Source organism: Pteropus vampyrus, unplaced genomic scaffold (assembly GCF_000151845.1).
Source record: "Pteropus vampyrus isolate Shadow unplaced genomic scaffold, Pvam_2.0 Scaffold36, whole genome shotgun sequence".
Taxonomy (NCBI): domain Eukaryota; kingdom Metazoa; phylum Chordata; class Mammalia; order Chiroptera; family Pteropodidae; genus Pteropus; species Pteropus vampyrus.
Window position 1 is genome coordinate 8,815,446 of NW_011888817.1, and position 20,644 is coordinate 8,836,089.

The 20,644-nt window shown below is 56.2% G+C and overlaps 1 protein-coding gene across 9 annotated transcripts in view; it reads right to left on the reverse strand.

Annotated features, from left to right (window-relative positions):
* ADGRB2 (adhesion G protein-coupled receptor B2) overlaps nt 1–20,638 on the reverse strand; it is a 36,398-nt gene extending 15,760 nt beyond the window's left edge. For 4 of the 9 annotated variants that reach the window (XM_023529276.1, XM_023529275.1, XM_023529274.1 and 1 more), the window contains exons 1-4: nt 12,943–13,738; nt 1,884–1,967; nt 1,464–1,628; nt 116–280 (exon numbers count right to left, since the gene is read on the reverse strand). In XM_023529276.1, coding sequence (XP_023385044.1) covers nt 116–280; nt 1,464–1,628; nt 1,884–1,967; nt 12,943–13,738 — 1,210 coding nt within the window. Of the gene's footprint in view, nt 1–115; nt 281–1,463; nt 1,629–1,883; nt 1,968–12,942; nt 13,754–20,479 lie in introns of those variants that run through there. The other 5 variants (XM_023529281.1, XM_023529280.1, XM_023529279.1 and 2 more) reach the window with 3 other exon arrangements.
* Between the last annotated feature and the right edge of the window lie 6 nt (nt 20,639–20,644).

Below are 20,644 nucleotides of genomic sequence, written 5' to 3' on the forward strand. Positions count from 1 at the left end.
CAAAGTTCATGGGGCCCCCAGGGACAGGGCACTCGACCTGACTTACTCCTCCAAGTCTCCCGACCCCCCACCCGGCTGGGCAGCGCCCGCTTGGAAGCCTATGGGCGCTACTGACCCGGGCAGGCGGCCATACTGCAGAGCTTAGTCTGCAGTTCAGGACCCTCGCAGGCCTTGCCGCCGTGCTGGGGGGGCACGCAGGTCCGCATCCGGCTCCGGGACCCCCGCCCGCAGCTGCGGGAGCACAGGCTCCAGGACCCCCACTCCTCCCACACGCCGTGCACTGCAAGGAAGCACGTGGCCGGTGGCTGGGCCGCACCCCGGCCCCGCCCACTGCCCATCCACCCACCAATCAGGAGCTCCAGCAGTTCTGCGACCACTCCTCATTGGTTCTGCCCTGGACCCCAGGACTCCACCCTTTGGATGGATGTGAACGACATGGGTTTCTAGTCCCAATCCACACAGAATACCTCCTGTGGATACCCAGACAGAGAGACTGGGATCAACCCAGAAGGAAAGCTAGGGGTCCTCCTCTCCTGGGAGCACAGGAATGCCCAGGAAAGGACTCCAGATTTACCCTCACCCTTATCCCTCCCCGCTCCTCCCCATCCCCAGACCACGAGCAAGAAGCCAACATGGCAAGCCTGGTGCAAGAGAAGGGCCCCAAGCACACGGACACACAAATAGACACGAACCTCTACATGGACACTGACACAAAGAGCTCACACTCCGGAACACGGCTTGGCCCCAGCCCTTTGCAAGCTCCTGCCACAGCCCCGTGTACCAAGACTCCTTCCCAAGTAGCTCCACTTTAATTCCACAGCCAGGAACTAGCGTGGCCTAGGCACCACTGCACCCCCTCAGGGCGTGAGGAGCGGGACTGGCAGAACCTGCCCTGCCCCTCATGCCGGACCCCCTGTCCCGGGCAAGCGCATGCACATTCACAACTCCATGCTGAACTGAGGAAGGCGTCAGGGTCTAGAGGAGGCTCCCTGGGGAATGGGATGGGGAGTCAGAGGAGGGAGGGGATGGTCAGGGGAGGTTTCATTTTTTTTTTTAAAGTGGCATTTGTCTTAGATCTCGAAGGACGGGCTGAATTTTGATGGCCCAGGTGGAGATGCCGGGGATAGGATGAGAGTAAGGAAATCCAGGGAGGTAGGAAAATAGAGGGGTGTTGGCGTGGCCAGAATGTAGGAAACATGGAGGCTGGGAACGTAAAATGATAAGCTTGATTGCCAGGCCCTCAGCATCTGGGGAGTGATGTGCCCAGAACCAGCCCACTGGTGTAGGCCTCGGTCTGATTCGTCTGTGTCCCCAGTGCCCTGGGTGGGGCCGGGCACGGTGTGGGGGACAGTCAAGTTTGCTGAATGAAAGGAGGCAACCAACCACCTTTGGAAGCTTAACCTGCCCGAGTCCCAGGCAGGACCGGAGCCTGCAGGCGGACAGGGCAGGGAGGACGGGCATACCTGGGCAAGTGGCTGAATTGTTGCAGGGCCGGATCTCCCGCAGGGGCCCGCTGCACAGGGTCCCATAGGGGGAGGACACACAGGAGCGGGTCCGCACCTGCAGACCCTGCCCACACGTCAGGGAACACACGCTCCACGGGGACCACTCCTCAGCCGCCGGGTCTCCTACAAGAAAGGGACAGCGTCGGCGGCAGGGGGCACCTCCCAAGCACTTAGTCTCATAGGAATCTTCCTACCTTGACCCCAAGTGACAGACCCTTCAGGAGGCAACCCGGCCCTGCCCACAGGCCTCGTGTGGCAGAGAGAACGCAACGGAGCTCCAGGACATAGACACAGATGGGCACACGCCAAGCACACATGCCACCAGACGCCACACAGTCGGGCCCCCGCCACAGAGGAAGGGAGGCGGGCCCGAGTTACCTGTCTGTGCCAGGTATACCCCAGGTTCATCTGCAGACCTTGGCCACTGGGTTTTCACCTTTGGCTCCTCTTCAGGCTCCTCACCTGGAACACGGAGGTGGTGGCAGGGGCTCAGCCAAGGACAGCTCTGTCCTGCCAGAGTGGCGCAGAGAGGGCAGCCTTGCTCGCCCTCGGCCTGAGGGTCTGAAACCAACTGCAGGCGATGCTGAGATAGCATCTCGTCCTGCCCCCTGCCCCCCACCACCATTTTACAGATAAGGAAATCGAGGCTCAGAAGGCCACACAGGACTCGCCCACAGCCTCACAGCCATCTTTTCCTCCTCTTGCCTCGGCCAGACTAGGAGAGACTGGAGAGGAGTGGCCGCTCACAGTGCTGAGCTCTGGGAGGCTGCTGTGCCACACCTACCTCCTTTAATCTCCTCCTAGAAAGTAGAGACCACCATCTCCGCTTAAAGATGAGAAACTGAGGACTAAGGAGAGGAAGTAACTTGTCCAAGACCACACAGCTTGGTGAGTCTGAAGCTCGGGCTCTTTCGCCTCACAGAGTTGACTCCTGGGGCTGACAAACAGCCAAGCCGGGCAGCTGCGACCACTTGCTAAGCCTGCCTTCAGGACACAATTCATGCCAAGCCAGGGGTTGGGTCTTAGGCCTAAATTTGGCTCCCCAAGCAGCACTGGACTATGACCTGGAGGGGCAGGTCAGAATGCCATTCCTCTGAGACTCAAAGGCTTAGGGCAGGTGCCTACATCCCCCTGACCCTCTTCCCCACAATCCCTGTGGCCAGGAGAGCAGCAGGTGCTCCAGGAAGCTGCTGCTGCCTCAGCCTCACTGGGCTGAGGCAGCTCTTGGCTGCCCTGATGTATGTGTCTGCTCTAGGCCTTGGAAGCACCACCAGTGCTGGAGGAGGGGCTGGGAGCTCCCATTCTCCAAAGCCAGCCCCTTCTGCTCAGACATGAGCTCATCCAGGCCCTCTCCCACAGGCTGGGTAGCAGGGATGGGGGCAGCCATGAGTGTAGAAGGGAAAGACCCAGCCCATGAAGAGGCTGCTGGGCAGATGGGACTGGAATAGCATTTAGGGACAGAGTTCAGCCCATGCTGTCTCCAGACTAGAAAGTACTCCTCTCCCCCACCCCTAGGCCCTCTCCTATTTCTGAAAAACAGATCAGCACGGAACAGGCACTCTGCTCAAAGGAACCCAAGACGGCTGTACTCTTTCTGGCCCCTGGCGCCCAGTCCGGGCTCTGCACTGGAGAGAAAGCTCTTCCTGACCAGACAGGAAGAGTGGCCACGCTGAGGAAACCCGCTGTCCAACTGCCACTTAGCCCAGCTTCTAGTCTCATCAATTCCGGGGCTCTTCCCTCCACTTCAGCCACCAGTCCCAGGGCCTGCTCTACATCATCCCCAGAACTTCTCCACTATCTCTGAAACCTAGACCCCCAGGACATCTTCGGAGTCAGGCAACCCTGGATCCCAACTGGGGCGTGGGCAGTGACCAGCTGTGTGACCTTGGGCAATTGTCTTTGCTTCTCTGACCCTATTTTTACCTCTATGAAACAATACTCGAATATCCCCTACCTCAAGGGCTGACGCAAGGGCTCCTGACGGTAGGCCATGAAGCCCTTTGCACCCTGCTCAGCACGTGACAAATGCTCAGAAGGCAGAAACTACCTGATTTGTTTTTGCTTTCTCCCTTCCCCTCACAACCTCCATCCCTCCTGCACCCTCACGTGCTACCCTCCAGCCACCTCCCTCTGAAAGCATTTTCAATCCCTCCTGGCCTCACTTTGGGCCCTGCCTCCATCAGGACCACCAAGAAGGTGCTGGTGCCATGCCTGCCAGCTCCTGAATCTGCTCACCCAGCCCTTCCACCACACCCGCTCAGCCAGTCCCCCACCCTGGATCCTTGTGACAAGCCGCCTTCTCCACGCCCACCCCCAGGCTGCTGAAGAAATCTACAGCTGTGCCAACTGGCACCACGACAGATTCAGGGCTGCACATCCGCTGGGTGCCCGGGCTTCTCAGCAGCCCTTCTCGGCTCCCTTCTCAGCCCTTCCCCATTCCCCACCTCGGCTGGCTGCGCCAGACCTTGACCTCTATCAAGCCCATCTCCATCCACTCTCTCTCTCTGCAACAACTTCTATACAGAAAAAGCAGAAGCTATGACACGGGAGCCCCCAAATTCTTGTCCACCTCTCCAGCTCCTAACTTTCCTGCAGCCCTTCTCCTTGAAAAGGCCAGCCCCTCAACCTGGTCCTCATGCCACTCCCAGTCCTTTCAGGTCCCATCCATTATCCATTCTACATCAGTGTTCTCTCTCCTCATCATAGCCCATTAATGTGCCCAGGCCTCCTCCATTATGGGGGAGCCCTTCTTTGACCTTCCTTCTTCCTCTGGCTGGACCTGAGACTTGTTCTGATTTTCTTCACCATCAGTGAATGGTCCACAGCTGGCACTCCAGTTTCTCACCTGCCACTCACGTCCTGACTCAAATGTCACCTCGCCTGGTAATCCACTGCAGTCTGGCTTCTGACCATATCTTTCTACTTAAACCGTTCTTGACAAAGTCACCAATGCCCTCCTTGCTGCTAAATCCTATGGACAATTTTGCAGGCCTCGTCTCACTCGACCCCTGGGCAGCATTTGGCCATGTTGACACTTCCTGCCTTGAAACACTTCCTAACTCTCTTGCTTTCCTCCTGCCTCTCTGGCTCCTTGGACCCAGTTTCCCTGACTGGTCTATCTTCCTGTTGCTTCAGCCACCCAAGGCTTTGTCTTCCAGTTTTCACTGTACACTTTGCACCCCTCCCCCAGGCTTAATTTATCCCCTACGAACGGCTGCTCCCAAGTCATTATCCCCAGAGACCCCCACCCTTTCACTCCTATCCAGCCTCCTGTCTCCTACACAGGTCTCGTGATGGGGGGCCCTCAAACTTATCTCCTCTCAAACATCTACCTGCTTGTTTCCCACGTTCTTCACCAGGAAACTCCTACTTGACCTTCAAAACCCACCGCAAATGACCTCTTGTCTGTGAAGCCTTCCTTACCCTCCACTCCTCAGGCAGAACTGGCTGCCCTCTCTTCTGTGTGCCCTCTCATTACAGATGATTCCATCTTCTAGCTGTCTGAACTTCCCCCCACCCATGGGCCCTTCGAAGGAAGGCTGTGTGTGAGCTATCTCCCTGAGCACAGTGAACATCAGCACAGAATCTGGCCCAACAAAATAGCAACAAACACCAGTGAACTCACAGCTCCTAGATTCTCCACCCCACCTCACCCCAAGGGGGCCGCTGGAAACGATCATTTATAATCTTGAGTATCAGCTCTGCCCAGCAGCCCTCCAGCCATTTATTAATGAACCTGAAACCATTTATTAATAAACGTTCTAGAGGTGTCTTTGAACTGTTGCAAATCCAGCCTCGAATGCCCTCATCCAGCTCCCGTTTTGGTGTCTTGACCATCATCATGTCTGTGACACCCCTCCCACACACACCAGCCTGGCGTCCAATAAGCCCATCAAACAGGGACATGCGACAGACCAGCCTGACTTGCCTGTCACGGACTCACACTGCTTCCCGTGGTCTCCGTGTCCTCTAGAAATCACTCACCAGCCATTTGAGAGACAGCCCCACAACATAACCAGAGGTGATGTTGGTGGTTTCCAGAATCCACCCTGACTGAAAATCAGAACAAGTCTCAGGTCCAGCTTGAGTCCCTCTCCCAGCCTCCTGGGCTGGGCTAGAGAGGGGAAGGAATAAGCCAAGCCCAAGGCCACACAGCTGGGGCCTGCACTGACTGCCCTCTCCTCTTCCCTCGCCCCTCTCCCTCAGAGGAGTGGCCAGCAATTTATTTCCCCTACATGTCAAAACCAGTTCTCCCCGAAGCGGGAAGAAGACAGATAAGACCAGAGGCTCATCTACTCAAACAAATGCTTATTCGGCATCTACCATGTGCAGGCCCTAGCCGGCTCAGGGCCCAGAACAAGGGGAATCTAAGAGGAAGCTGACCCAAGAGGACAAGGAGGGGTCCAAGAAGGGGTGTGAGTGCCCCTAGAACTCCCAAGTGTCCTACTGAATGAGCTCGAGGGCTTGTTGAACCAGGGGCTCTGATGCTCACAGGCCTACAATCTATTGGTTTGCCTACCTGGCTGCCAGGTGTGGACACAGACAGACCTGCAGACCTGCTGTCTGAGACAGGCCTTCCCACTCAAACCTCAATGACCTCTGAACGGTTTTGTTTTGTTTTGAATAAGGTAACATTTACTACAAAGATGCTATGTGCCAGTCACCATGCACTCCACATCACCTCATTTCATCCTCGTTAGGACAGGTTCTCCCATTTACTTGTGAGGAACGAGGCTCCGAGTTCTCACACTGGAGAGAGGCTGATGGGGATTCAAACCCAGGCCTGCCTGACTCCAGAAGTCATGCTCTTTCTGCTGAACTGCAGTGGCTCTGACAAAATGCAACTCAACTTGGACTCAACTCAACTCCTCAGATATGCTTTTCCTAACTCCCATGGGACCACCGAGTTACTCCCTCGCCCCGCCAAAACCCCTCAGACCTGCTTCTATGATCCCGTTTCCACACTGCTTTCTAATTGTTCCTTTGCACATCTACTCCCTCTCACGCCAGGGGAGCCTGATTCTCCTCTGTGGCCTCCAAAGTGATTGTCTGAGAGCCAGCCTCCAGACACACATACGCACACACCCCGCTGAGGAACTTGCAGTGCCTTCCCCACGCTACAGCCACAGTGTCAACCTCTGAGCCTGGCATGCTCTGGCCCCTGCTGGCCTGTGCAGTCCTGTTCTCCCCTCCCCACCAGGCAGCCAAGCACACTGCAAGGCTATGTGGAGAGTGGGAAGGACACAGATTCGGGAGCCAGGCAGATGTAGGTTTGATTCACAACACTGCCACAGTCTTGCTGTGTGCCCTTGGGCAAGTCGCCTCACCTCTCTGAGCTTAAAAATCTTCAACTCAAAATAAAGATGACACTTCTTAGCACAGATTCATTGTAAGAATTAAAGGAAATGAGATATGGACCTCCTGGAGCACAATGAGCTCTCAGTGAAAAGGAGCTGCCACCCCTTCTTGTTTTCCCTTGAATGTACAAATGCTTTCATCCCTCCACACATCTACTAATAATGGCGTTTCCTCCCCCTTGGAATGCCCTTCAATCTGCCACATCAATCTGCCAAAATCGTCTACATGTCAAATGCCACCTCTTCCAGGAAGCCTTCTTAGGCTGACCTCACAGGGGTTTGAGTATACTGGTCCCTTCTTCTGTGGCTTAGACCCCAGGCTGCCTTCTGGGCCCATCCCTCTTGTAAGAACCTAAGGGAGGGTCTCAATCTCCCTTGCCTCTTTTGCACAGAGGGCCTATCTCTGAGCAGCTAGACACAAGACAAGCATTCAGCAAACATGGGGCAGACATCCCTGAGGGCTCCTCCACCCAACCACACAGGGGCAACTCTTGTCTCATCCCTGGCACTGGCAGAAAGAGTGGACACAGGCTCTCTGCCATTTGAGCAGGTCTGCAGACCCTGCTCCCCAAACTCCACACGGTCCAGCCCCCTCAGCCTCCTTTGTTGAGAACGTGTTAAAAATAACCACGATAATCATCACTTCAGTGTGATTTACAAAGCAGTCCTCCCTCCCCAGGCTCTCTGCATCCTCCCTGAGGCTGGCCCCAGAGCCCTGAGTAGGCACCAACTGGTCCCCTTGACACAGGGCCCTCCAGCACCAGAAGTGCTTCTTGTACCCTAAGGGGCATCAGAACCCCAGGAGTGCAAGGGCAGAGGGAAGTGGCTTATGAAAATTCTCTGCAACTGAGATCCAGTGCAAGTGGGTATCCCTGAGATCAGAAACCCTGCCAGACCGCCAGTCCCCCTCCGATGACTTCCTTCCCAAGCCGCCAATCTATTTGCCCAGCCTCCCAACAGAGTGGCTGGGTCCCTGCCACCACCCCCACACGGCCAGGAGCTCCTCGAGAGCAAGGACCACGTCTGACTCACCCTGCCTCCCGCACGAGACCCAATTTCTTACTGTCTTACTTAAAGCCTTCAGCCAACAGGGTAAGGTCCTAGTGTTTGATGACGATACTCAGAGCCTTGGCCCCATCTCCCACCACTGTCCAGTAACTGGGCTACTGTCCAGTAACACCAGTCTGCTATATCTCCCTGTAACCGGCACATTCACACCTCCGTGCCCTTGCACAGGCTGTTTGCTCTACCTCGAAAGCCCTTCCTCCTCCAGCGTTTCCTAAAGCGTGTAGTGGGAGATGACTTGGGGTGGCTCACAGACGTGTCGTTAAACAACACTGGATCACAGACAGAGGAAGTCATCCCCTTTTCATGTCTCTTTTAATTAGGGTGGCTATTTGCCAATCTGCCTGGGAAAGTCCAGGTTGCACCTGTCACTCTGATGTAATTAATAGTACTCCTCTCTCCCCCCTTTATAACCTCAAAAATGTCCTGGTTTCGATGATGAATTATATGGCCACCTTACTTTTAATCCTTCCAAATGCTTGAAAGATAGAGTTTCTGTACATTCGAGATTTTACTACCTCCCCAGCATGTGCTGATTTCTCTAACAAATTGAGAGGAGGGACAAGTATCTTGCTAGAATTTAATGTCGTTTTGTTTTCATTGTGGCTGTTTCCTTGATTATCTTCTATTTCAGATAAACGATACACTTTTTCCATTTATGAAACAAATTTCTTTTCAATATAATAAATTTAAAAAGTAATTCAATTTAAGGAAAACTTTTACAGGCTACTGAATTCCTATTCACTCCTCAAAACCCAACTCAGAATCACCTTCTTTAGACTGCCTGCTCACATCTTTGTGGTTTAATCCCTTACTCTTCCTCCTCCCTTGACATCAGCACATGTACATTATACCTATTACGCTACATTATGGCAACACACAACTAGCTATTAGAGAGTGACCATGTGCCAGGCACTGTGCTAAGTACTCTTACTTAATCCTCACCATTATTCTGTGGAATAGCTCTCCCATCCCCATGTCACAGGTGAGGAAGTGGAGGTAAAGAAACTTGCCCACGGTCACACAGCCAGTCAGTGGTGGGGTCAGAAATTAATTGAAGCTGGGGCTGGGTGACTTCAGCCTGTGGCCTTGACCACCACTATATACACTAGTGGTCACTTTCTCCCACCACAGAGCAGAAGGAGTGTCTGGTTCACCTGAGATCTCATTCCCTGAGTTGACCCAAGGCCCAGCACAAACTCCATTCTGATAAAGACATGAAAACATGCCTGATGAATGAGCTGGGTCAGCCCCTGCTGAGATGTCTGGGGGAGTCTGTGCCCCACTCCCCATCCAGTGAGAGCACACAGAGCTCCAGCTGGGCTGGAAGGATCTTCTAGGAAATGTACTGCATGTGCTGCTAGGTCTTCCCCAATCCTACCCAGAGAGAGGCCCTGCCTCCCTGATTCTGAGCCCTAAACAGACAGGTAGGGCTCCACTTCCTGCCACCAGACCAAGCTGGCCAAAAGAGGACAGCAGGGCCTGAGCGCTGAGAGGAGAAAGGCCAATCTAGGACTGAGCTGGGCAGGTCAGAGGCAGCTTCCCAGAGGAGACAGGGCTTCGAGCTCTGCTTAGAAGGATGCGGAAGTTCCGGATCACCAAGGGCAAGGGGCATTCCAGGTGAGGGAAACAGCCCAAGTAAAGGCAGGGAGGCCAGAAAGCAGGAAGTTCAAGGGCCAGTGAGGAGCCCCAGTTGAAAGGGAAGGAGAGAATTAGAAGGAAGGCTGAAAAGCAGGTGGCAGCTGAAGCCAGGGTGGGGCTGGAATGCTAAGCTGAGAAGTTCGGCCCATGATGGGGCGTCACTAGGGGCTGGATCAGGGAAGAAACACAGAGAACTGGGGGTTCTGAGGTCCCAATGGGCACCACCTTGTCCAAGTCACACAACAGTAATGGCAAAGCGGGGATTTTAAACCACTCTTGCCTCCCGGGCCCAAAACTCACAGGACCACAGGCTCACCTGGTGGCCAAAACTCAGGAATGGAACCTGGATGATGGGGAGGGTGGGCTAGCAGCAACCAGCCAAGGGTGGGACAGGGCCCCTCAGAGGAGGCAGGGAGTGTGGCAGAGGAGGGAAGGGGATTGCAAGAGTGAAAGACATTTTCTCCCAGGTGTCAGTGTGCATAGCCATCCCCATCCCCATCGGCTGGTGCCTCTTCAAGATTAGAGGATCAGTAGGTAGGAACTACAGGCTGGTGAGCGGCTCGCAGGAGCTAACTAGACTCTGAAGCTGGCACTACTTCTACGACCTATCTTCCTACTCTGGCCTCAACCAGCCTCCGTGCCAGTCCTCCACTGAGCTCCTTCCTGCCTGCCTTGCCTTTCTTCCTCTCCCCCTACTTAACAGATTGCGGCAGCAAGATGGCACAAATTTATGGCTCAACTCACCAAAAATAACAAGAGATCTATCAAAGGCAGTTTGCGTGAAATTAACAGGCGCCTGTACCCTCTTGTCAAATGCACGCAGCTCTGAGGCAGGCCCAGGCACTCCACTCTGCCACTGCCCACCAGTTCCCGGCCTTGTGGCTCTTCCGATATCAACCAGCCCCATCCCACCTGACCTTGCCATTGATCTCATTCTGGGTGTCCCATAGAAGGTGAGCACAGCTCCCTGCCTGGCAGAGGGGCCAGGGGGAGGGTCTCATTTTTCCTGTTCACCACCATCCCCACCAATCTTGTTCTCAGTCTGGCCGTTCCATGTGCCAGCCAGTTCTCTTACAGCTGGCTCAGTGGGGAGGAGGTGAAGAGAAGCATGGAGGTGAGGCCAAGGGCTTGGCAAAGGTGGTGCTGCCACCAGACACAGAGTGCCTGATCCACTGATCCTCAGATATTCCCTGCCCCATGGAACAAACTGAGTCTTGCCCCAGAGAGGTTGGGTAGAAGGGAAGAGATGGCAGAGAGGAAGAATCTCTTGCCTGTCAGGGGAAAAGAAGGAGCTGTGCCAGCCCAGCTCTGGGCCCCAGTGTGCTGTGTGAGCCCACTTATGATGGCTGATGCCTGATCAACCCCTGCAGCTCCCCACAAGAGCCCTCCTGTAGGCAAGCCCATGGAGCAGCCTGGAAACATGCCAATCAGGACAAGAGGCGTGAATAGAGGTCAGGCTTCAGAACAGCTGGGAGCCAGGGTTCCCTGCTCAGAAATGTCACCAGGCTTCATGTCCAAGGACCATCAGCATCCAGTCTCCATCTAGCCTCAGTTCCAGAGGCTGAGGATAGTAGGGATGATGGTACCCTTCCTGTTGCCGGTCCTCTCTGATCCTCAAAGACACCCCGGCTAACAACCAACTCCTGCTTCCGGCTTCAACCAAGCCCAGCTGGCTGCTCCTGGCTCTGTGCTCTACATGGCAGCCTGCCCAGATGGTGCCCGCCCAGAAGGGCAGAGCCTTACTCCATCCACTGAGGACCACTGGGCCGATGGACCACAAGAAAAGCCAGACTAGAGAACACACCCTCTGCTGAGCACAATGCGGGAGGCTCCCACAGAGTGACAGGCAGTGGTGGCCAGGCAGGAAGAGTCATAAACCTCCTGATATATGCCTGGCACTCTCCGCCGATGTTCGACAAAGAAACGAAATTCAATTTCTTCCTGCAGGCACTAAATCCCAGGCCAGCCTCTAGGGCCTGTAACCTGCTCACGGCCTAGCTGTCACTGGGACGGCTTCATCGACTGCTGTTAAGAGGCCAAGCTGGCCTACGGGAGAGGCCAGAGCAAGGCCACTAGGCACTTGCCGTGGTTGGGCATGATGCCAGATGTCTCATGGGGGAGGCTGAGAAGCCCCTCCCCCAAAGCACTGTCATAATATACACCCCCTCTAATTAATTCAGGGATATCTCCCCATTTTACAGACATGAAACTGATGATAAAAAAAAAAGGGTGGGGGTATTAGTCAAAGGCAGTGCCCAACTCCAGGGCTCTGCCTGTCAAAGCAGGAATGGGGACAGATCATACTCCTCTAGTACTCCCAGCAGCCCTCACATGAGACCCTGTCTCCTTGTAACACTCTCGGTAGGATCTAGGTGCCTTTTCTGACTTACATTCCTGCACAATATCCTCGTAATGATCAGTCAGCACTTGTTATGCCAAAGGGGGAAACTGAGGCCCAGCAAGGGGAGGGAACTACCTGCTGGTACCAGAGCTGAGAACCAGGTCCCAGATCTGCCTCCCTCTCACCCACTCCCTGCCAGGCCTCCTGGCCAGTCCCTGGCCCAGCACTGTTCAGCAGGCATGCAGGATGCAGCTGAGGGGCTTGGGGCCTTGAAGCGGCAGGAAGGCAGGTTGGCAGAAAGGAGCTGGGGTGGGAGCAGGAGCAGGCAGGACTCAAGGGCTCGCAGAGCTTTTGCCCAGTCAGCAGGAAGCTCTAGCAGCTGGTGGCCTTGGTCCCAGAAAACACAGGCCCCGTGGGGGAAGACGGGATGGTGGGAGCTGAGCCAGCCCAGCCCTTCAAGGCAGCCTCAAAGCTCGGGCCTCTTCACCCAGGCACATTCTTCTGTACCTCTCTTTATCTTGACCCTGGGGTCACTGCCAAAAATCGGTGACCCATGTGGACAAGAACACGTCCTGCTCCCTGCCTACTCCAGCCTCCAGGAGAACTTGTCAACTCGCAGTGCCAGGGCCTGCTGTGGTCACTCCCAGCTTTGGGTCTTTGGACACATTGCTCCCTCTGCCTGGAATGCCCTCACCACTCCTTTGGCTTGGCTCACTTCCACTTGTCCTTAAGATCTCTGTTCCTGTATCACTTCCTTCAGGAAGCCTTCCCTGACTGCCCTATTAGGGGATCCCTTCCCTGTGTTTATCATGCTGCACCGTCTGATCAGTGCCCGCTTTCATCCACCCAGACTGCAAACTCTTCAAGAGGGAGGTCTGACCCCAATCTATTTTGATGACCCCAACATCTGGACAGGGGTGGACACAGAGGGGACGACCATACAAAGAGCCCCGAGATCTGCCAAGATGGGCACCTGCAGGCACCATCAGCCCCCTGGACATACGCACCCCACTCGGGCCCTGCTCAGACTCACCATATCTCATCTCGGTTGTGAACAGGTCATTGCTGCTCCCCGAGTGCAAATCGGCCTCAGCAGGTGGGGCTGGGCCCCCAGGCACCAGGGCATTGGACAGGGTGTGGGCAGCAGGGAGACCTGGAGGTGTGGTGGTAGCAGGGCCAGTCCCCGCCTCCCCAGGGCAGCTGCAGCCTGGCTGGGCGAAGCCGCAGGCCTTGCCGGCAGCACGGCCACACTCTTCACTCCAGCGGCAGAGCACACCACAGGTGAATTGGCTGGAATTGTTGTTGTTGATGAGCAAGACCTCGACAAAGCGGAAGGCCAGGGCTGTGGGCGCCAGCAGGCGCCGGGCCTCCGAGGGCTCAGCTGACAGGCACAGCTGCACGAAGTTCTTGTCGAAATGCAGGAAGGTGAAGGGGCCTGAGCCTCCGCACAACTCCAACCCTGCTGCTGCCTCCTCCTCCTCCGGCCGCCCCACCTCCGACTCCGCCCGGGCCACTGCTTCCTCCGGGCTAGGCCGCAGACAAGTAAAGTTGACCAGGTAGTGGTCCAGGGGCAGCAGGCGGGGGGCAAAGTAGGTGCACACCTCCTCCTGGCGGTTGAAGCGCAGGTAGAGGGAGTACTTAGTGGGGTCGGGGTTCTCCAGGGTCCAGGAGCAGCCCGAGGCGATGGTAGGAAAGAGGTCCTGCAGCGAGAAGGCCCCGTAGAGCACACCCGAGGCCAGGGCAGAGCAGGCACTGGGGTCAGGGTCGAAGGCGGCGGCCAGGTGCAGGGACAGAATCACAGATAGTAAGAGGGGACAGGCTGGGGTCATCCTATGTCCCTTGCCCTGTGGAGAGAGACAGTGGTCAGTGGCACCAGGCACAGCCAGCCTGGGCTTTGTAACTAGCTGCAGGTACCGGAGCCTCCTGGTTAAGACCACCTGTGTGATCTGAGGCAAGGGTCTTGAGCTCTCTGAGCCTCAGTTTCCTTACCTGTAGAATGAAGGCACTTGGGAGAGTGCCTAGAATCCTGCAAGCCCTTAAGAAACACTCAGTGTCGTTGTTACTATTATCCTCCGTCAGTCCCATCAACTACAAACATCTCAGCTTGACATCTGTACCCAGCCCCATCCCCACCGCCCAACTTGCATTCCCCAGAACTGTTGATCTCAGTCGCAGTGTGTCGTGATCAGCTGTGAGGCATGTCATGTGTAATCCAGCAGTAATCGTCAAAGTGGCGATGTTTGACAACGATTTTTTATAAATCAGAGCGATTCAAGGTTATTCCCAGAACAATGTCATTCTCACTCACTTGCTTTACTGAGTGGGAGAGAATAGGGAGGCGTTACCGCCAGTGTGCGAGGGACTGAGCACAATCTGAGCCATGCCCATGGGAGAGCATCGCAGGTACGAACGTCAAGAGTATCGCTGTCGTGGATTTTGTGGTGGAAACAAGTGGGAAAGGCATCTGCAAAATGGGTGCAGTAATCCCCTTTGAATCCCTCTTCCCTTCCAGCCATGAGGTTATCCTCCAAAGTCTGGCTGAGGGCCTGCTATCCCCACTGAGGCCACCATGCCATCTCTCTGCTCTTAGCTCCCACAGCCCCGGTGTGGGCGAGAGGGAAAGTCCACAACTCCCAGTCGTGACCTCTTGTCCCTTGCTATCTCTCCAGCACTGGCTAATTAATCTCATGAGTCTTAAAGATCCTAATTTCTACCTTCCCCCACAAAGTGCTGCCCTAAGTGGTGCTCCCAGCAGGTGTGAATGTCCTCCAGGAGTGGGAGGGCAAAAGAGCCTAAGCCCAGCCCTGACAGACACACTGAGCGGTCAGGCCAGAGTGGATAAGGGCTGGTGGACAGGGTACCTATAGGTACCTGATCACAGCCTGCCCAGTCTCCCCTCCAGCTGTCCAGAAAACAGAGCCTGGTTCCTGGGCTGGCTCAGCTCTACTTCCAGCCCCGCCCCCAAAGTGATGCACACTGCCTCCCGCCTCCATGCCCCCACAGCAGAGCTCACAGTATTGGATGGGTCCCTAGAGCCTGGTTGTTCCACATTAGAGGAAAAAAGATGAGGCTCCAAGAGGGAAGGCAACCTGCTCAAGATCACACAAGAGTGGCCAAGCTGGGATTGTAGCCCAGGACCTGAGGCCCCAGAACAGGTTTCTCCCTCAATCACCGACAGTCTCTTGCTCCATCCCCTTCCTTGTTCAAGCTTCAGGCCCAATGGACAAGCCACTGGCTCTGAGAATTGAATTACAAACATAGGAAAATTCATAGGTTTGCCTAGATTTCCCCAAGACAAAGCTGCTCCCAGGGACAGATTTCCCTTGGCTGTTTAGGAGTCTAAATAGTGGCAGGAGGTAAGGGGAGGCAGTAATTAGAACTCCAAAATTCCAACCCCTGTGCAGCTCCCACATGCTACAACTCTGATGCAGGCCCAAGCCCTAACCACACACAAGCACTTACCCTTCCCCAGCCACAGGAGGTGGGAGGGATTGGGGAAGGCAACCTCAAGGCAGTCCAATATACTAGGGAGGAGCCTACCCTCCTCCAAAGACCCACCTGGAGTTATTCAGCAGAAGCCAGAACAGGTTATGGCTCCACTGTCTCCCCAGAGCTGAAAAAGAGACCAGATCCCTGGCCCTCCCCGCCCCAGATCATGCCTATCCCAAACTGTTCTGCCTGCCCCGCTTGCTGCAGCATGAGCGAAACCAGTGGCTGATGATGAGTGACATCCAATCCCCCTGCTGCCCCCAATTATTTTTAAGCAGGCTGCAAAATTCAGGCCATGGCTGGGACTCAGCAGAGGGGAGGTGGGAGCTCATTATAACTGGCCTCGTCTCCCCCACTTAGAGCAGGCAGGGAATCTCCCCAAACATACACCAACACACGTGGGCTTGAACATTCCTATAACCTGCAGGCACGCACACAAAAGCATGTATGTACAGATGCATGTTTAGACAGATGATCACAGGCATTCTGTGTGTGAACAGATAAACATGCATATAGATGAGTATAGACCCCTGATGTATAAACTTACATGCACACAGGACTGCGCACACTCACATGTACAAGGGTGTAAAGAGCCAGACACTTGTTCACAAAGGCAGAAATGAAAATGTACTCTCTACTGTGAACACACACAGATATTTGCTCTCTGAGGCTCAGCATATGACAGCTAAGTGTCCGGCAAGATCTGACCTGCTGCTCCTTCCTTTGTGTTCCTGAAGCTGGGGGCTCAGACTCCCCACCTCCTGGACCTCTGCTGCCCCCTACTCCATAGCCCTGACCCATCGAGAAGAAGTAGGTCCACAGCTTGGCTTCTCCAGAATTGAGTCCCCTCTAAAACCTGCCCAAGCCCCTCCTCTCCTCAGTTTCCTTGAGATACCCCCTTCACACCAATTATGGAATTTCACCCTCACTGTTCCTGCTGTGACATAAGACCTTTTAGGGGTCCCCCTTTATATCGCTCCCCACCCACTAAATAAGGCAAGAAACCCAATTCCAAGCTAGGTCACAGAAAGCCTTCCCTGGGAGGACACCTAGAAGAATCCTTGTCTCACAGGCAGCCTAAGCGGTTATTAGTCACGATTAACCTCCCTAAGCCTCAGTTTCCCACTCCGCGGAATGGAGACCATGATCCCTGCCCTCAGGATCGCATACCCCTCATTCAGCCTCCCACTTAGTTCCCAGCACAGAGTCCAACACAGGGAAAGGGCTTACAAGTTTCCCTTCCCCTCCTCCCTCCCTCTTCTCAGAACCTTACAAACTCTCCCCTCTTTCCTGCTGAGGTCAACCGCTGGCTCTGGGAATGTTCTTTGGGTTGAACCACAAGAGCATCTTTGCCATCTACAAGCCCAATGAGCCCACAAACCCTTCCATGTACAAAAGCTAGAGAGGAGAGGCATGGAGGTCAGCTCTGAGGAAGAACTTCCTGGGTCAGGAGGTTAATGGAGAAAATCAAAAGGCCTCCTCCCTCAGGACCTCACTGGGCTGAGATGGGTGAGTCGCTGGACACATCTGTCCAGCCTCCTCGGGGATACCTTCACCGCATGCCTGCTGCCTCCCAGCAAACCTGGGAATCCCACCCTCTGCTCAAGCACACTCAGGCCTCCTTCCTCCCAGACCCCCACAGGCACGCCCAGCCTCAGGCTTCCCTTCTGCACCAATGAGGGAATCAGAGGCACTCGCATTGGCTGGGAGGGCCAAGGCAGGATTGGGGGATGGGGGTGAGGGGGTAACGTAACAACCGGGAAGGGCACCTCAGGCAACAGCTGGGTCTCCGGGGATCCCCGGGATCGACCCCTAACCGCCCTGCAGACTGGGAGCAGGGACGCTGGGGAGCCGGCAGCCTGGGCCGCGGGCAGGGGAGGGACGGTGAGTGGGGGAGGGGGCGCGGCGGTGCGCACATCCGTCGCGTTTATCCACCTGGCAGCTCCAATTCGCCAGCCCGTCACTCACCCTCCACCTCCCCGGCGCTCGCTGCGGGGCCGAGCCCAGGCCGACGCGCGGGCGGGGATCCCCAGTCGGGGTCTCTGGGTCCCCTGCCCAAGCACCTGCCGGAGGTTAGGGTCCTCAAGGACCCCTCTCCCGAAGCTCTGGCACCCAGGAGGGTGCACACTCTCCATCTAGCCTTTGGAGCTGGTGGGCAGGACTGGGGGAGGGGGCGACGCCCCCCAAAGCCGTCACTCCCTCTCCGACAGATAGAATGGGTCGCTCCACCTCTCTCGCAAGGGTCTCTCTGTCCCAGAAGGAGGACGCCGGGGGCCTCCCGCACGCCTTAAGGAAAGAGATGAGGAGCAGCCCCCAGACCCCTGGGTCGGTGCAGCGTGGGCGGCGGGGGAGGGGGCGGTGACTCAGCCGCCCTCCGCCCGCCTCCCCGGAACTTTGCAGCAGCTGGAGCCACCGTTGCTACAGGAACCGAAAGCTTTTGTTCCCCAATGTCAGGGCTGCCAGGGCAAGAGGGAGGCTGGGAGGCTGCCACTCCCCGGTGGGACCCAGGCCCGGCCGCACTATCCAGAGGGCTTTCTGCCCAGCAGAACCCCACGGATTCGAGTCCTCTCCCTCTGACCCGCCTTTCACTAAGCCAGTCACGCCAAAACCAGGTTTTTCAAACTCTCGGGGCCCTGAGATGAGGTGGCCCCCTAACTCTGATCTGGAGCGCTAACGACCCTGGAAAGTTCCTGATGGTGTCTGTCCTCCTGGGAGAGGTGGAGGTGCCCCTGTGCCCCATGTGCTCCTCTGTGACTTATTTCCCACATGGGCCCCCCAACAGGCAGCCTATCTTTGGACAATTTGACTTGGGTTTCCTCTCTGTATTTATCCCACCTCCCAGCCTCTACAGCTGAATAAGGACCTCAGAGATCCTGGCTTTCACTGATGTTCCTCTGACCAGAACTGATCCCAGAGCAGTCCAGTGGGATGCTGAAGGATGGGTGAGGGAGGGGGGAAAACTAACAGTCACAGGCTCCCTGGACCTACTCTAAGGGGGCTGAGGTATTTTCTGGCTTTATATCTTGGGGGTTGTAGTGAAATCTCAAGAACCTGTTCTGCTTTTCTCCTCCAGGATTAGAAATAGAGTGGATAGGGCCTGACCTTGGCCTTGAAGAGAAGAGCCTAACACATCTATCATTGTTGAGCATTATTAGGTGTCAGACACTCTATACGAACAATCTAATTTCATTCTCCCAGCCACTATATGAAGTAGTTATCACTGACCCATTTTATGGACAGCCAACTGAGGCTCAGAAAGCTTATGTAGCTTGCTCAGGTCACAGAGCTTTGAACCCATGTCATCTGACCAAAAGCTGAGTTCCTAACTACTTACTCAGCTCCATTACCTGGGGGTTGGGAGGGAGGAAAGAGGGCAGAGACCAGCCAGGACCTTACTTTGGGTTACAGAAATGCCTACCACACACCCCCCAGGCTAGACCTATTCCTTTCTAAAGAGTGATGGAGGAGGGAAGCAGAAGAGGGAAGGAGAAGAAGAGAAGGCAAAGAAAGGAAGAGGAGAAAATCTTTCTGTCAATCGTGGTCCAAGGAAGTCCCTCCCTCAGGCTTCCACTACCACACTGATCCTCACCACTGTCGGGGGGCACTCCCCAGGTGCCTGCTCTGTCCCAGGGCCAGGCGAACTCCCCACCCCATACTCCATATCCAAGCCAGACAGAGCCCACCTCTAACTCCCACCCCACCCCCCAACTAGTAGGGACTGCCCTGGAATAGACGGAGGCTCCCTGGGGACACCTGCCCAAACCCAAACAAGGCCAACCAGACCATCTCAAATCCAGGGGCCAGTCCTGCTGGTCTGTACCTGATGGCTCAAAAGGCTCCATCCAGTATTGATGCTAGGATGAGCCTTTCCCTACATCACTCCCCTTCCCCCCACGAGTATATGGCCTGACCACCAGGGCTGTTCCGGCAGGGCTAGTACCTGGGGCACCCGGCCTCTCCCACAAACCTCCTCTCCCCAGAGACTTCCCAGCGCTAGTCCCGCAGCCCGGGCTGTGCTGCTGGGGCTGCGGAAACCTGGGGTTGCCCGCAGAAAGAAAAGGGGCGGCAGGCAGGGGGCGCCAGAGGACGCCCAGGGGCCAGGCCGGCAGCTGGCAAGGCGGGCAGACGGGCAGTATCTCTCGGCCCGGGAGCCCCTCCCCCAGCCGGCACCAGACCCTTTGCTCGCTCTGCACCCGCCGCGGCGCGGAGGACTTCCCTCCGACCCAGTCGACTTCACAGCCGACATACAACCCCTCCACCGCCCATCATGTCAGCCCCCAGGACTGCGGGAGGGTGCGTTTGGTGCCTGGCTCTGTGCCCTGGGGGTGGGAAGAGAGGAGTGGGAGGTGGACAGATAGACTCCGCCAAAGATGGACACAGGAGCCAGGGATGTAGGGCCAGTCGAGATCCCGGCTGGAGAGGAGGGGGCTCTTGGCAGACAGGCGGAACACAGCCCCAAGTCCAGGCTGAGGGGGAGGGGACTTGCAGCAGAGATTGGCGAGGGATAGCGGGACTCCGGACAGAAGTGGGAGGGGGCAACCGGGACAGAAATAAGAAGGGAAGCATGGTCGGGATACCGGCGCGGGGAAAGGCAGTAACTATGGGCAGACATGGATGAGGACAAGAAAGACTCCGGGCAGAGATGAAGTGGAGGGGAGGAGCAGGGTCCAGCATCCAGACGAGGAGCGGAGATTAAAGGGGGGCAACACAGTCGAGCTGCAGGTTGGAGAGGGGGGCGCACTGCCTGGATCCAAGCTGAGATTGGGAGAGAGACTCGAGATAGCGATGTGGGTAAGGTCTGGGTCAGGATTGGGCGGGCGTGGGGGCGCTTTAGCAGAGATGAGTACGGGAGAGAAGGCGGAAAAGGGATCCACTATAGATAAAGGGGGCCTCGGCCCCAGGCTTGGAAGTTCCCAAAGAGATGGGAGTAGGTAGGTGCCGAACGAAGTCAGTTCGCGTGGGGAAGAATTCAGCAGAGATGGGCGAGGGGAGCGCCTTGAGTCGGGCCGGTGCGGAAACTCGGGACCTCGCGGGGAGGGCTCGGTGCGGGGCTCGATCAGGATCTGGGGCCGAGCACTCACCTGGGCGCCGTCAGCAGCAGGAGCGGGGGCCGGCGCTGGCGGAGGCGACGACGGGGCGCAAGTTTGCCATCCCTAAGGCGGGGGCCTGGCCGGGCGCGGGGCAGCTCACGGCAGCCGCGCGGAGGGCTGAGGCTCCCGCTCCACGGAGCGGCGGGTGCAGAAAAG